The sequence below is a fragment of the Medicago truncatula genome, chromosome 3 (genome assembly GCF_003473485.1).
Source record: "Medicago truncatula cultivar Jemalong A17 chromosome 3, MtrunA17r5.0-ANR, whole genome shotgun sequence".
NCBI lineage: Eukaryota > Viridiplantae > Streptophyta > Magnoliopsida > Fabales > Fabaceae > Medicago > Medicago truncatula.
Genome location: NC_053044.1, coordinates 47774514 through 47790881, shown reverse-complemented (window position 1 = coordinate 47790881; position 16368 = coordinate 47774514). Strand labels below are relative to the sequence as shown.

At 35.3% G+C, this 16368-nt stretch overlaps 3 protein-coding genes across 4 annotated transcripts; 1 reads left to right on the top strand and 2 right to left on the bottom strand.

Moving 5' to 3' along the window:
• The first annotated feature begins 784 nt into the window (after positions 1-784).
• LOC11435044 (uncharacterized) lies at positions 785-2786 on the top strand. Of its 2 annotated transcripts, none has more exons than XM_024779201.2 (3): positions 785-940; positions 1290-1896; positions 2341-2786. In XM_024779201.2, the coding sequence occupies exons 1-3, from the start codon at positions 825-827 to the stop codon at positions 2551-2553; spliced, it is 936 nt and encodes a 311-aa protein (XP_024634969.1). In that variant the 5' UTR covers positions 785-824; the 3' UTR covers positions 2554-2786. The 2 variants fall into 2 exon arrangements, with proteins under 2 accessions (XP_024634969.1, XP_024634970.1); XM_024779202.2 differs by lacking the exon at positions 785-940 and adding an exon at positions 967-1106 and having other exon boundaries at positions 2341-2713.
• Positions 2787-3801: 1015 nt separating this feature from the next.
• Positions 3802-9635, bottom strand: LOC11424998 (probable glucan 1,3-alpha-glucosidase). The gene is made up of 6 exons (XM_003602626.4): positions 7990-9635; positions 6330-6603; positions 6069-6204; positions 5382-5592; positions 5069-5275; positions 3802-4500 (listed from the first exon to the last, which is right to left on the bottom strand). Exons 1-6 carry the CDS (start codon positions 9529-9531, stop codon positions 4132-4134), a joined length of 2739 nt encoding a protein of 912 aa, XP_003602674.1. The 5' UTR covers positions 9532-9635; the 3' UTR covers positions 3802-4131.
• A 1108-nt stretch (positions 9636-10743) lies between these two features.
• On the bottom strand, positions 10744-15730 carry LOC11420733 (uncharacterized). The gene is made up of 10 exons (XM_003602625.4): positions 15303-15730; positions 14981-15078; positions 14685-14727; positions 12941-13023; positions 12785-12849; positions 12244-12299; positions 11716-11775; positions 11419-11451; positions 11217-11282; positions 10744-11128 (listed from the first exon to the last, which is right to left on the bottom strand). Exons 1-10 carry the CDS (start codon positions 15681-15683, stop codon positions 11084-11086), a joined length of 930 nt encoding a protein of 309 aa, XP_003602673.2. The 5' UTR covers positions 15684-15730; the 3' UTR covers positions 10744-11083.
• Between the last annotated feature and the right edge of the window lie 638 nt (positions 15731-16368).

Below are 16368 nucleotides of genomic sequence, written 5' to 3'. Positions count from 1 at the left end.
TGTAATAAAATAGTCATGCCTTTTTAATTGATAAGGTCTCTCAAGTTAATTTCAAGTACTTATTTAATCTTTCATTTTTTTTTTTTACGTTATTTTGATCTATTTGATATGTTTGTATATAAATTTTCAAATTTTAAATTAAAGTTTTTTTTTCCCTGTATGAGCTCTCAGTCGTCAAATATATATATAATTCTTCACCGATATTTGTACATGAATTTTAGATCTAAAGTTTAAAAATGTATATGAAAACGGATAAAAAAATCAAAATATCATGGAAAAAAAATAAGATAATGTACCAAATCGTTATTTGAAATTGAAAGAGACTTATGTTATGTTGTAGTTTGGTGTGAGTCGGCAAGAGCAGAATTCACGGGAGCAAATGTTTGTCATGAGGATAAGGACATGCTGCTATGAAATAGGATGCTTATCCATTTTCCATCCAAACACTTATTTTTTTTATATATCTTACAAGGTCTCTCTTCAAGAAAATGTACAAATTATTGGACACTTGATAAGAAGTTTAAAGTTAAACATTTATTTCGGAAGTTGTGTATTCAACATATTAAAATATTAAAAAATAATTTTTTCAACATATAATTTATCAATTATTTCCATTTGTTAATCCTTAACTACTGTCCTAAGTGCATTTGTTAGCTAGACCCATTATAAAAAGCTAATCTACATAGAAATTGTTTATTTCAGTGTAGCTAACCAACTCAAATCAAATAAAATCAAATGGAACTAAAATGTAACACGTGCATAACATAGGTCATTGACGACATGGAAGAGAAACAAGTGTTGTGCATGCTACATTACACGTTCCAATGGTTTATCTTTTGTTCACCAAATTTTGGATCATCACAAACTCCTACTCCAACGCCTTTCTTTTTTTTGAACCAACAATTCTTCCTCTTCTCTTCTCATCATTTCATTTTCACTTGTAAGTAAAAAAACTAACCTACATCTCTTCTCCTTAGTTTCTTCTCTTTTTCATTTCAACTTTTCCTATAACCTCGTTATTTTCCTTTTCTTAATCCCAGCAATAATAATAATCTGAATTTTCCTTCTCAATTTCTCATTTTCATCACCTTTTGGTTCTTCCAGTTGTAAGTAACAATGCATTGTCTTACTTATCAAATAATTTCTATCTTGAATTTTGAATTGATGATTGTCATTGTCTCTCAAATGCACGCATGCATGCATGCATTATATTCTTAAATTTAGCTATCATAATAAAATGTGGTACACTAACTAAGGAACTAATTGCTAATTAATTAACCTTTGATCAGTGAAAAGAAGATGTCTGGTGTATCTGTAGCAACAGCTCCTCCAACAGCACCACAAACTCCAGGCACAAAAGCAAACCAGCGATCAGAAGCACCTTCTGCAGGTGGAATGATGGGTTCATTACGTGTAATAGAGCTTCAACTTGTAGCATTCATATTAGTTTTCTCAGCAAGTGGTCTTGTTCCTCTTCTTGATCTAGTTTTTCCAGCTCTTGCCTCTGCATACATCTTAGCACTTGCACGTTACGCATTTCCATCATCTCCTTCTACTACATCAAATTCACAACAACAAGAGATTTTCCAAGTAAGTAGCATGTTCAGAATGTATATTATTGTTGGAACAACTATTGGCTTGTTTTTGCCACTAGCTTATGTTCTTGGAGGGTTTGCAAGAGGTGATCAACATGCTGTGCGTTCTGCAACACCGCATCTTTTCTTGCTTTCTTTTCAGATATTGACTGAGAATATTATTAGCAGTTTGTCTCTATTTTCACCACCTGTTAGAGCTTTGGTTCCTATGATTTATACTATTAGAAGGATCTTTGTTGATATTGATTGGATCAATGATGTTTGGCTTAACAAGACTTTTCCCGCTAATGCACGCTTTCAGGTCATTTATTTCCATTTCTCTAATTCGTTTCGTCAATATTTTTTATTCTAGTTCTATATTAGTTTAAGTGTTAAGTATGTTTTTACTTGTAAAAATTACTTAAAATTCACTTTCAGATTCTTGGTGTTACTTTAAGCTTTCAAAGTCTTAAAATTCACTTTCAAAGTCTTAAGTAAAGTCTGGTCAAAGATTGTTTCAGTCAGCTATCAAACTCGGATGCAATTCTACCTAAATTTAAGCTTATTTAAGGTTAACGCTCGAGTTTGATCCTAACTTTAGTTAGACTTTACTTGGATTATTAGGTGCCTTTCGGGTTAAGATAAAAAAACTATATAATTTCAAAAGTTGGGTCCCCGTTATTTTTTAATGAGGACCATCCCTAGTTTAATTAGAGATAAAGATGTTACTATTTATATAATTCAGATGTATGTTTGCATACTGCAGGACACAGCATGGTATTGGTTTGGGAAGGGTCTAGCGGTGGCGAATCTGGCTTATTTCTCAATCAATCTATGTGTATTCTTGATACCAAGGTTCCTTCCAAGAGCTTTTGAGAGGTATTTCCAAGAAAGAGGAGAGATTTATGCCAAGAGTGCAGAAGATAAGCGATCTGTGTCTCTCAACAAACCCCAATTATCAGAGAAGAAGATGGATTAAGATTAATTAAGAGATAGCTTTATCATATAGCTTGTCTTTCAAGTAATTTTATACAGTTTAGAATTTCTCTTGGAAAATGGATAGTTAATCAATGTATATGATATCTTAGCCTTGACTTAATATGCTCTCTCCATTAGATAATATATGGAAATTATATATAGCCTGGTTTTTGGACAAATTTGTGGTGACAACTCTATGTTGCATAGCATATAATATCCAACAATTTGAAGCCATGCCATTTTTTATATTTAATTATTGGTTTAATTGCATCTTTGTTCCCCTAATTTATTTTGAAGTTTAAACAAACATATTCATTAAGGAGAACAGATCATTATAGATAGATTCAGCTAGTGTTGTAATATTCTCTATCCACCTTTTTAAAACTAACATAAATAACCAAACAAACTTCAAGTCTCCAACAACAAGTAAGACATTTAAGAGGTCGTAACTTAAAAGGAGGTTATCAAATTAATATCCAAAGTCTAACACCTATACTGATATTTTTCACATGTGGTCAATGGCAAAGGAGATTTACAGTCTTTGATTCCATCTAGTTGTAGGTTTTTTTTTTTTTTTTTTTGACGTATGCATGGTCAAATCGGTTATGAGTGATCTCGAATTTGGTTAAGCTCGCAACATGTTTGGAATCCATGAGTTTGGTAGAGGGGGCAGAGGTTGGCGAGGGGCTTTTCAACAATCACCGTGTCTGCAAACATGAAATAGTTTAAACTTAAAGTTCAAAATGCATTGCAATGTTCATCTTCCAAATAACACATGCGACACATCTTCTCGTGCGCACATCAGCAATCTGTAGCGGCCAAAAGAATTTGTGCACAACCACGACAAATTGATGAATTGAGGACGAACTATCTCATTCTTGTTCGCATTTACCTATCAGAGGCATGACAATGTTAGATGCACGATTTCCCTTGAATTTGTGGGTGACCATTATTGTGTTGGCTTCAATGTGCCATTCTTATGTGTGACATTTTATTGATAATGATGAAGTCTCTATATGAAGAGTAGAGTGCAATAGAGGCAGCACAGCTAGGGAGAATTTAGTCACACTCACACACGCTCTTCAGCTAGCAACACATGGTGGCTGAATGAATATACCTAGACACAAGGACGCTAATTAGTTTATTTATGTGAAAGCTGAATCACACGAGTACCGATAAACACTGTTTATCCAATATTCTGAAATACTCGGTACAAATGCATTAGCCAGAACTAACTAACAAATTTGACTCCTGTCAAAATAACTAACTAATTTGATTTTGCAAGGAACTTATATAAAGTAACATTATTACATTTATCAATGTACTTTATAAAAGCCAACACAGATGACCATTCCAGATGATAAAAATTATCGTTACCAAATTAAGTCCGTAGGCTACATTGGATTCACAAGTTCCAAGCATACATCTCTCAAATTCTCAAATCCTAAGTCACTAAACAAGCCGCTGAAATTGTATTTGTGCACAGCCATTCTTCAAGACTTCTTTTCTCCTTATCCTAACTTTTGCAGTTGAACTTCATATCAACTCAACTAAAGAACCAAATATTTTCCACTACCAGTTACAAAATTTTGATAGTCCAATCTTCTGCAACACGGACATTGGGTTTACGTATGGTCATGAAAGCTGGTGAATGTGCCCTTTGAACCCAAAGCGGTCCAAGTTCTATATCAACTTTTTGATTTGAGGTCTCAATCAGTGCATTCTTTGAGCCATGAGCATGACCTAGCACGATAATCCTCTCAATAACAACATCTGATGTATGACGAACATTTCCACCAGAAGTAGGTGCCAGGTCTACAGAAGAAAGTTTCCCATTTGCAAAAATAAAACGTCTATGGATAAAGGCACCTTCTAGAAAACCAAAACTGCTGCCATCATCAATGTACAATTCACCTTCAGCTGCTTGGGAACTATTCAGAGCTACAACCTGCAAAACACAGAACCATAATAATCTTATCACCAAGCAAACTAGTAGACTACTCTCCATAACTGTCACTAGTTACAAAAGGTAATAAGGTACAGCCACGCAGTATTTCCCAACTCAATCATACAGAATACAGGCAGCCATTTTTTGGATGGAATGCAACAAATGACAAGGTTACTCATAATCAAATGACTTTTTTCTTGCTAGGATGTACACACATGCAGGCACGGAGTAGAATTTTCTATTTAAAGTCATTCAGTTTACATCCTTCAAGTAGACTAAAATTGTCAAAAAGCATATTATATGTGCCCATTCAAAATCTACATGGTAGATATGTGGGCCTGGACATATTCTCGTCCTGGACTGCTGAGGGCCTGATACCAAGAAGCATCAGGATTCAACTAGCATAAACATCCATATTGTCAACAAAGGCCATGAATAGAAACATAACAGTCAAAAACCTAGTAATATGGAAACAAACAGAAAAGGCAAGAACAAGTATTTTTCAGGGGAAACATATGGTATTCAAACAAATTCACAAAAAATACATAAAATCAGCCTGAAAACCTACCAGAGTGAAGGGATCATTTGTCATCTGACTGGAACTTCGCCGAAACCGGTCCTTCCTCGTTAGAATGGTTCCAGCTCTCTGGAAAGCAGGAATGCTCTCCTCTGTAACATCTAACTTGTGTGTCACCCCTCCCTTGTACACAGTTCCAGTTCTTAGATCATACCACGATTGTTTTCCAGGCAGATAGACTGATGCATGCTTGGCTCGCTGCAAGAATTGACGAATTATAAAAACTTTAATTAAGGATCACAAAAAAGAAGGGAATTATTAGCTGAAAGAAAACATATATGTATTTGCAAAGTGACTAAAGCACCTCAGTATAGATCCCTTGCACTAAAATACTGCTCCCGACCATGAAAGCTTCATCATTGCTAAAAGTAGCTTCATCAGATGGGAATTCCATCCATAATGGGCGAGCCACAGGAACGCCAGTAGTGTTAGCCTCCCTGAATAATGTGTAGTAATATGGGAGAAGTGCATAACGAACATGTATAGCATCCCTAATTAATTCTGTTTTTCGTTCTCTGCAGTATCAGAAGTAGAACGACAATTAATTCGCAATATTGACAAACAGATTCCCACACAATTCAGGATCCATTTAACGGTCAAGGGAAATACAGTAGGTAGGTTTGGTGCATCTGTATCAAATTCAATACTTATGATTCAATCAATGTCGCTATTCACTTAACCCCCATGAGCAAGTGGGGAAAAGTCTAAGAGTGAAAACTCGTGAACATTTATTATGACTTCATTTTATAGAATATGACTACTATTAATTTATATCTAAGATTTGTACAGTGGTTCATCCCTTGGTAAAGTCCTTCTATAAAATCACTTTTGAAAAGGGAAAACAGCTCTTAATGGCAAGGAAAATAATGGTTAAAAAATCACTGTTTTTTATCTTTGTTGAATAAGTATAAAATGAAGGGGGTGCCAAAAAAAACTAATGATATATTGACTTTGGGCCAAAAAAAAGAACTTAAAAGTATTTCAATCCTACCCAAACAACCATGGTTCTCGTCTTTTTGTGTCGTGATGGGCATGGGCCCTAAAGAAAGGATAGTAAGCTCCTAACTGGTACCAGCGGACCAATAACTCAGGATCCGGATTCCCAAAAAACCCACCAACATCAGCACCTGCATAAAGTTCATGAAAGAATAAAAAAATCTCAACTCGTGCAAAAAAGTACACTGTCTCTGAATATGTGAAGAAAAGAATAAAAAAAAAATGATCCATGCATCATAAGAAGGATGTGACTGACCAGAGAATGACATCCCGGTAAGACCGAGGGTCAAAACCATAGGAACGGAAACTCTAAGGTGATCCCAATCGGCAGAGTTATCGCCAGTCCAAATTGCACCATACCTTTGACTTCCGGCAAACAATGCTCTTGACAAAACAAATGGCCTGTCTTTCCCTTCACCACGCTTCAATAGCCCTTCAGATGTTGCCATGTGGAAGTAATACCCATAGGCATTATGCAACTCCCGATGTTCCACACCTCCATAATGTAAGGCATCTCTAGGCATTGTCACCTGGATACAATGTAAGCAATCATATCTTCAGTTTCATAATGTCACCAATGCACAGTAGATGCATGCATTAAAAGTAACCCACAGATCCAGGCTCTTCTTCTCAAGTGACCAAATTTAAATTATATGAAATAGACATTGTGAGAAGTGAAGAGTCAGAATTGAGGACACGGGATACCAACCACAAGTTGCTTCACTATAAAATTTCGGGTCATTGTGGGTGAATTCAGCATAATGGAATATCCGACAATTGTAGCAACGTATCATTTTTTTCTAACTGATCTATTAATCAATATTGGTTTAGCTTCACAGGGGCTCAACCAAATTTCAGAATCTCCATCATATAATCTTAGCATGTGTTTGGAAGGTAACTTTTTCACGGTGTGAAGGTGAGTTTGGCCAACTTAACAATTTCTTGCTTCTACTCCCTCCGTCCCAATATGTAAACACCCATTTGACTAAAAATTTGTACCTAAATGTAAACCCCTTTTCAAATTCCTAGATGCATTTATATTATTTTCCTAAACATACCCCTAATTAATAGTACTAACTTATCTTGAAATATAAAAAGTCAAATTTAATACACATAGAAACAAAGGACAATTTGGTAATATTAACACAAAAATTAGACAATTAACTACACTAACAACTTTTCTTAAAAAATGTGAAAATAACAAAAGGGGTTTACATATAGGGACAGAGGGAGTATATGTTCACAGTGGACACGCACTGGGACGCGAGAATGGTCAAGCAAACATGCATCCAATCAAATCTTCAGTCAGTTTGGGAAATTTAGTTATTCCTTCTCCTCTTTTGAGTGTGATTGGATACAGAAGACGAGCTACTATTTTGGCGTTACAACCGCTAAAGCACATTAATGATGATGGGGCAACTAGTAAGTATGATGATGTTGGCCACTACTGATTTTCAAACAAGTATTCTATCTTTTGCTGGACTATATGTTGTAGAAGTAACAGTTGTTAGTAAGTATGATGATGTTGGGCACTACTGATTTTCAAACAAGTATTCTATCTTTTGCTGGACTATATGTTGTAGAAGTAACAGTTGTTCGATAGCTAATCCTAAATTATGAGTCACTAACAATTAAAAGTCAATATGTGCATAACTTGTTAACAAATCTCCCTATCATATACAAGAAATGCAAGTCTTCATAATTTTGGTGGATCGCAAGATTTCCATGTCGTACTCATATATTCATGATTATCATGGAAATTGATAGTGAAAGTTACGACTGAGTTCCTCACAAATTACTATCACATTATTTATTTTCTTTTTCCCAAATCAAAATGCATGAATATATGAATGTACCTTGAATTGAAACAACAACGACCACAACAAAAAGAAGAATCTTTGAAATAATAGACATACCTCAGGACCATTAAAGACAGAAGGTTCGTTCATATCATTCCATATGTAAAGTGAAGGAGTTGAACCCACATAACTTTGATAAGAAAACTTATCAGCCCACCATGACCTAATTTCGGGGTTCAAAGTATCCGGGTAAGACGAAGAACCAGGCCAGCACCAACCATCAAAATCATTCCCACTGGAATCCTTAGTGTAATACCCTTTCTCTGACGCCTCCTTATGCAGATGAAAATTCTCATCTCTCTTAATATGAGGATCCACGATGGTAACCATGCGCCTTCCCTTACCATCCAATTTCTTCTGCATCTCCTCAGGATTAGGGAAAAGAACTCTATCCCAAGTAAAATACCTCTTCCCGTCAGTATGTTCAATATCAAGCCACAAAACATCATAAGGAATATCATATTCATCGAACTTTGCATCAACATTCTTAACATCCTCCTCATCACGATAATTCCACCGACACTGATGATAAGCCACCGCAAACATCTGAGGCAATGCCGAACCTCCCGTCACAGCAGCATACTGTCTCAAAACATCTTTCGGCCGCGGCCCAACAAAGAAAAAAGCATCAACAACACCAGCTTCACTCATCCACATAGTATCAATCCTATTCTGCGAAGTAGGAAGCGAAATCCCCGACTCAGCATCCCAACCAGAGGCAAGAACATCAATTTGCATCTCCGCGGCGTTCAGCCAGAAAAAACCATTAGTCCCCCTCCCCTTACCGTGAGAAAGCATGAACGGAATCGAACCGTAAAGTCCAAAGGGCGAATCATGAATATATTCAAAAACATCCAAATTGAATAACCTATAAGGTTCAGATTCTTCAACATTAGGCCCTCTGGTAGGTTTCAAAGCAAGACTGGTAGCACGTTCGGGAATACCATAAACAAAATCAGCATCATAGAACGAAACATCGAAGCTAATCGATTGAGGACCGTATGGTCTTTTATCGGTATGTGTTCGGAAACTCTCTTCCCAATTTTCATCTTCGTTTTTCTCTCTCAACTGTTCAAAATCGAATAAACCGTGTGAGTTAATGGAAATTACCCGGTCACCAGAGTTATCGTCGCGGATGAAAAGCTCAAAAGGATCGTGACGGATTACAGCGGAGTAACCGTCGGAGAGGTAGACAGAAGAAGAAGGACCGTTTAGATCTTCTGAATTGATGCGAGGAAGCCAGAGTTTGGTGTTGGCGAATTGAGAAACGACGACGTCGGGGACGTGGAAGCGTTTCTTGGAGGAAGAGTGTTCGTTTTCGTCGATGATGAGACGGAGGATTCCGTCTTGATGAACGGAGAGAGTGAGGAGTAAGGGTTTTGATGAATCGGGTTGGGATTTGGGGATTAGGTTAGCGGTGAGATCACCGTCGGAGATGGTGACGTGGGTGGCGATGAGGTCAGAGGAACCGGGGGAGCGAGATCGAGCGCGTTTGCAGAATGGGGTTTGGTTGCAGTTACGGAATTCATCTTTCTTCCAGGAGAAGACGGTGGTGCAGAGAAGAAGAAGGAGTGTGAAACGCAGCGTTTGGTTAGTCATTATTTCAGAATGTCATAGCAAATGAATCTGGAAATGAAAGTTGTAAGATTCGGACAGTGGAAGAACCTGGGTAGTGTAGCGCTCAATGCTCACTAATTTCTATCAAATTATTATTTTCCTACATTAACAAATACTAGTATTTTTAAATCATTTTCCCTCATAAAAAAAGTATTTTTAAATCATTTCATTTCTTTAGTAATTTGAAGTAAGCCACTCAAATGCAAACCAAAATGATTTTTGAAATGGTTCGTCCACTCATTTTAATTGTGGCATTTGGAGAAACTTTTAGTTTACATTTATTTATCATTTTAAAAGTTTAATACAACGCTAATTATGTTTTTCCGATGTTATTATTAGTTATTTATTGAAAATAGGCAAATATATGAAATAAGATGATAAATAATTAAGTAGTATCGAATTTTGCTTTAACTTTAAATGGGTCTTGAAAATGGACAGTGAAATTGAGTAGATTGAATCATCTCGATTAATCGATCTTTGAATCGGATATCGATTTAAAAAAAAAAAAAAAAAACACTAACTACCTATTTTTTTAGTTTTTTAAATCACTTTTAATACAATTCATTAGAGGATGTTAATGGCCAAAGGGTTGAACCTCCAAGTTGCTTTTTGCTGCATGGATTCATTTCTCTTGTTCATATTCTCATTTCTAACCAAGTTTGATGCTTTTTCTTTAAAGCTTATGATTCATACATCTCCTCCAACAGGCTGGCTTATCAAATCTTCTCATTGCAGACTTTGCAGGAACTTAGTTCCTTTCTCCCTTTCTTTCTCTTTTAGCTTTGTAACCAAAACAAAACAAAAATCTAGTAGGTGATTTAAGTGTTTTTTTTTTTTATTTTAAAAATGGACCATTGTCCAGTTTTTTCTACGTTGAGACCATAGAAACTCCTTTACGTTTTGACCCCAAAAAATATAAACAAAATAGAGAAATGATATTTGTACAACCACTTTATTACAACTTTTTGACAACTTTCTCTCTCATACTCACATTATATTTTTATTCTCTCTCTTCCTTTTTCTCTCTCTATTGTTTTGGACCAATGAGAAGAGAGAAAATAAAAATTGTCAACAAAGTTGTCACAAATGGTTGTCAATATATCACTACTCAACAAAATATACAGTTTTTTTAGGAAAAACAAAATATAAAGTTGAGAGTTTAATTTAAAACCATGAATGCATTATCGACAAAAATTTGAGGTAAATATAGAGTAGTAATTTTAAACTTCTAAAATAACAAGATACAATAAACACGATCGATTTAACAGTAAAATTGTGAAAACTTACTCCTAAAACAAGGGGCTGTGACTGTTTTTTTCTTTCAACTCTCACTAAAACAAGGGGCCATAATAAAACTGTTCCAGTCCTCAATCCATACTAAAATATACATACTGCATAAATACAAAATTGATCATGTACACAAAAGAAGCCGATCTACCCACAAAACTCTGCATTCAGACCCAAAAGTGGGGCAATCCAGATGAAGAACTAAAATGGAAACAGTAGGGCAGTCTGCTACAATGAGTATATATGATTATCTTTTACCCAACAGTGAGTCAAGGAGTGCGGCTTCTTCCTCCTGTGTGTAAGGGAACACATACAGAAATGAGTGGAGTCAAACGTTATAACCAAAGAAAAATGTTACTTTGGAAGATTAAATCACATACCACCAAGGCATTAAATTCAGTCTCTTCATCTATGGCGCTAATGACAGCAGGATCCTCAAGTAATTCCTGTTCATAAAATGAAATTAGCGACCCAAGAGATTATCAAATTAGAATTTGTATCCCCTACACTGATAAAAAATACATGGGAGCTGAGAAGGAAATAGTGGCCAGACTCTGTAATGAGTGGAGAGTGCCTACTTACATCATCAGCGATTTGTAGCATTCCATTCTGATCCTGCAAAGATAAATTTATGATCAGCTTTAGAACACTGGTTTGTCATGTCCAATAAATAAACCGTGGATTGTGGAAACAATATAATACTAAATTCACATAGGTATTCTGAACAGTTTTCACTCCACTGTAAAATGTAGGAGTACTTCAATTTCCGGTGACTATAAAATGCATTTGGTAGAGAGAAAATGTCACAGGTAAATGGAGTGATGCCACTGTTTAACAGAGGCAATAGTTGCTCTAACAAACTTGAACGTGGAGGATTACCTTTGCAGCAACAAAAAGCAGTGGATCAGATGGTGTATATATCATGTAGTGCGCTGCTTCCTGCAACAAAATTCCAATAAGTTACCATCCGCTTTATTTCAAATAGTGTTAGCATTTAGTAACATGTTAGATGTTACTTTAGAAAACGTATTAAATTAGAAGGGGGGAAATGCACAGGAAATTTGTCTTAACAAAAAGTACGACTCTTCGTGACTGTGGATAGTTAGATTCACGATAAAATAAAAGCTCAGAGCAACTTTTTCAGTTCAAAATTTAATTCTGTTGGTATAAACAATATTGATTCATAGAAGAGAGGAAAGCATACATGATTGGGAACAAACAACCATCCAACGAAGTAGGCTAATTTTTATTCTCGTACAGTTGTGAAGTATAGTATACCAATGCAAATTTGAGGATGTAGTATAAATATTTGATAATAAATCAAATTTTAATTTTACAAATTACCTAATTGAACTGTGAGGATGCGATAACATGTTTATCGGTTTATGCAATTGAAGTTGAGATTACCTGATTGAAGTGTGTGATTTCTACACCCTCAGTTGCCAAGCCATCATCTTTACCATCTAAAAAATGGAAAACATCAGCCATTAAATTTTGGGTGTCCAATTCAAATGGTTATGAAGCATATTATCACTTTAGAATTCCCTAATTATAATGAGTATGATAAGTATGTTTTTAGTCCTTGTAAATATACAATTTTTTGCTTTTACCCTGTAAAATATTTTTTTTGTAGGGCTATATCGCCATCAGAGAGTTCAGAGGTGGCTTCGAACCCAAAGCGAGGTGAATAAATAGAAGGGACAGGCTCTGACTAGGATGTATCCAAACAATTTCAAGCTTTTAGTGATCAACTGATCAGATATAATGTCAAAAGCATGATGTAATTAGCACCCATAAACTATATATAGAATCTCAACAGTATTAACAGCCATGTTGTGAACTATAAAATCTTCCACAATAATCTAAATATAACAACTTTTTTGTTTATCCTCTGGTGTTAGAAGTTAGAACATAGTTTAATGAAAAGAAAGAGCAAAGAATTCCTTGCCTGCATGAAAGTCAAAGATGTCTTCTTCTGAGTAACAAAAACCACCACGAGCGGTAAAACAGTATCTAATACGAGAGAGAGAAATATTTAGTCATCAAGCACAATAGTTAATTTTATAACTTTCTTTGTCATGAAAAAAGACTGACATAGGCATACCCACTATAAATCAGATGCATGCGTAATTTGGCAAGTGCAAAGGAAGCAGCAGGCAGAAGAGACTCAAGCTCCTCGTAACTGACCTAAAAACATGGAAAGAAAACATGAATCTGAAAGAAGATTTAACAACAACGACTGCAAAAACAAAAGGATTTTCTCATTAGCTAGGTTTGGCTACATAGATGTGTCTAATCAACAGATGTCATTCTCTTTTGTCAAAATATAAGATTTTAACTTAATCAAATTATTTGACCATTTCATGGAGATTTGCCGAAGTTTTAATTTAGGTTGTCAATTGCCTTACAAAATCATCCTTATTTATATAGACTTTAGAACTTTATATGCAATGGTTGGCTGTGAAGCATGGCATAGACATAATAGGTGTTGTTTATGCCTTCAAAATTGAGTTTGGAGAAAGTGAAGAATCGTGTCACCGTGTCACGATTTCGCAATGCCGTGAGTATGTTTTGCAGGGTGTCCAATCGTGACACGATTTTGGAAAAACGTGACACGATTTTTGGCTTCCTGGGTACGTTTTCAAGATAAAGTTAGTCGTACCTTGGGTCGTACACACCAAATGTGTCACGATTTGGGGAAACGTGGCATGATTTTGACAGCTGAAGACTGCTATATATGTGTTATTTGCAGATTTTGAAGGAGAGCTTAAAGAGAGAAGAGAAACAAGAGAAACAAGATTGTTGACCCAGTTCGGTCCAACTTGACCTAATCTGGGGGAGAGATTGATCTCTCCAATCCACTATCAATAAGTTCTTACAAAGAGATACAAATGGCTTACAAGAAATTAGCTTCAACAAGCTCACAATGAACAACCCTAATTTCTACCCATTTTCCTAATCTCACCAATGAACAAGACACTCAATGATTTTCACTCACCCAAGGTGTTTACAATGTTTCCCAACCCAAGAGAACTCTAATCAACCCTAAAGTTACCTCCTTTGATTTCCCAAGTTTCTCTCTCTCAAGCTCTCCTTCAAATCTACAAAGAACATTTATATAGCAGTCTTCAGCTGTCAAAATCATGTCACGTTGACAAGTTTGGTGCGTACGACCCAAGGTACGACCAACCTTATCCTGAAAACGTACCCAGCAAGCCAAAAATCGTGTCACTTTTTCCCAAAATCGTGTCACGATTGAACACCCAGCAAAACATACTCACAACATTGCGAAATCGTGACACGGTTGCCAAAGCGTGTCACGATTCTTCACTTTCTCCAAACTCAATTTAGAAGGCATAAACAGCATTCTCCACCTTGACTTCAAATTGATGATGATGTCACTTTAACCATCAACCACCAATCTCCTTTTCTTTTCCCTTGTATCCAACTACACCAAGTAGCTCCACAAGTATACCCATGGTACTCACTAAACCAATTCACTCCTATGCCCCACAGTGGGCGCCAATTGTTGTGAATTCGGACTCAAAACTCACACCAGTACAGAAAAGTCTTCTTATTTTTCACATAACAAGCAATGAGTTTCATTCATCACTAAAGTCAAAATTGTTTTGGAGCTTTAACAAGAGTGACTTGTACAGCTGTACTATAAAAGGAGTGAACAAAATGGTATGAAACCACTTCTTTCACCCCCTAAAACCTTGAATATATAAACCGTAATCATAAAAGAAATTGTCTGTCCTATTTTTAAAACTTAAAAGGTCCTATTTAAATTGTCAGCAATGAAAATGCAAGCAAAGTGATACTTCAACTACGAAATGGAAACTTACTTCTGACCATCCATCACCTGTGCTCTGTAATATTTGTAGAGGCCTGTAGTAAAAATTCCACAATCTAAAGTTAATAAATATATTATTTTTTTTAAAAAAAAAAGATTATCAGAACCCTAGATTTTTAGCGTAGTGCTGGGTCACGAGAGGGGCCAAATCATCACATAGATTTCACATTAGGCTAAAAACAACCATACATATGATTTAGACACCAGGTCTTTCACCCCTAAAACCTTAGATATATAAACTGTAATCATACAAGACCATGAATTAAACCTTAAGAACATTTAACTTACATGTCAAGTGGGCATAGCAACATACAATCATCTCCTCGAGAACTCGTGAACACTCTCTTTATCACACATTCCAAAGGAAGGTTGTTCGCAGGATCAACCTAAGAACATAATTTATAAAAATTAACAACGATACTAAATATTCCTATCAAATCTACAATTACCAAAGATTGTACCTTAACATAACAGAAATCGTCAATAACTAACTAACCACAGCCACGTGCATAATTCGATTCATAATTACTACTTCAAACACACACACACAAACATAATTGAATCTGCCAGAACAGAAAAAATACATAATAACAAGAAATTCAAAACTAACAAGTGTGGCAAGTCGGTCCATGGAAGAAGTAAGAAGCTTGCCAGTGTCATCTACAACGAAACCAGCCGGTGGTTTAGGGAGTGACGTAGGAATTTGAGGCAAAGAAGAATTGGAAATGGAATCACCAATTTCATCATTACTCTTGTTGTTATTCTTCTTCTTTTTCTCGTTGTTGTTGTTATTGTTTGGGTTTTTGTTTCTGGTGGATGAGGAAGTATGCTTCTTTGGTTGAACATTGGAAGCGCTAGAGATAATGGGTTGAAAGCGAGCGTTTCGAATTCGAAGCGAGAACGATGAGAAGCGTGGTTGGTTGAGTTTTGAATGAGGAAAGGAAAACTGAAGTCTCGTGGAGGAGGAAGGATAAACGTTCTGTGCCGCCATTTTTGTTGTTGTAAATTACATTCAGTTTCACTGTCCTCTTATAGAACGTCTCTCCGATTTTGCTCCCGATAACCGCTATTTACACCCCATTGTTGTGGGATTTTAAAGAATTTAAAATTTTAAGCCATTTAAATGATTCAATAAATTACTTTCGCTTCTTAATGCTTTTGTTTGGATGGGGTAATGAAAGATTTCATTGTCATGTATTTTGGGTAAGTTTTATAAATTTTAATTTTTTGGGTCAATTTTAAAAATTAAAATTACGAGTCAATTCGTGTGTTTGGTTCAGCTTTTGATAGAATTGATTCTGGCATAATTAAATCTGATATAATTGATTCTCACATAATTGTTTTTTAGAGAATTGATTTATGTTTGTATACGATAATGTAAAATTGATTAAATAGAATGAATGTTGTTTGGATAGTTTTGATCAAAATTACTTTTGAATGTATAATTACTAAAATTGACATAATTTTAAATGTATGTGTAGGATCAATACTAAATGTAGATATATTATTTAACTTAAATAAATAATTTTTTTCTATATATTAATTTAAAAATTAATAAATATGATCATTAAACCAAATTTTTTGACAAAATATTTGTTCTATGTATTTCATATTTTTTGATAAAATATATTTAAGTTAAACAATAATAATAGAGCTAGTTGCCAAAAATGATAAAT

What these genes read in the sequence shown, in the direction of transcription:
- LOC11424998 (XM_003602626.4), bottom strand. Translation starts at nt 9,531, where the DNA reads ATGACTAACCAAACGCTGCGTTTCACACTCCTTCTTCTTCTCTGCACC. An exon ending in CTGTCTTTAATGGTCCTGAG is followed by an intron (nt 6,604 to 7,989) that starts GTATGTCTATTA and finishes CATTGTATCCAG; the next exon opens with GTGACAATGCCTAGAGATGC. An exon ending in TACCGGGATGTCATTCTCTG is followed by an intron (nt 6,205 to 6,329) that starts GTCAGTCACATC and finishes AACTTTATGCAG; the next exon opens with GTGCTGATGTTGGTGGGTTT.
- LOC11420733 (XM_003602625.4), bottom strand. Translation starts at nt 15,683, where the DNA reads ATGGCGGCACAGAACGTTTATCCTTCCTCCTCCACGAGACTTCAGTTT. An exon ending in TTGCTATGCCCACTTGACAT is followed by an intron (nt 14,728 to 14,980) that starts GTAAGTTAAATG and finishes TTTTTACTACAG; the next exon opens with GCCTCTACAAATATTACAGA. An exon ending in CTGAATTTAATGCCTTGGTG is followed by an intron (nt 11,129 to 11,216) that starts GTATGTGATTTA and finishes CCTTACACACAG; the next exon opens with GAGGAAGAAGCCGCACTCCT.
- LOC11435044 (XM_024779201.2), top strand. Translation starts at nt 825, where the DNA reads ATGGTTTATCTTTTGTTCACCAAATTTTGGATCATCACAAACTCCTAC. An exon ending in TCATCATTTCATTTTCACTT is followed by an intron (nt 941 to 1,289) that starts GTAAGTAAAAAA and finishes ACCTTTGATCAG; the next exon opens with TGAAAAGAAGATGTCTGGTG. An exon ending in CCGCTAATGCACGCTTTCAG is followed by an intron (nt 1,897 to 2,340) that starts GTCATTTATTTC and finishes TGCATACTGCAG; the next exon opens with GACACAGCATGGTATTGGTT.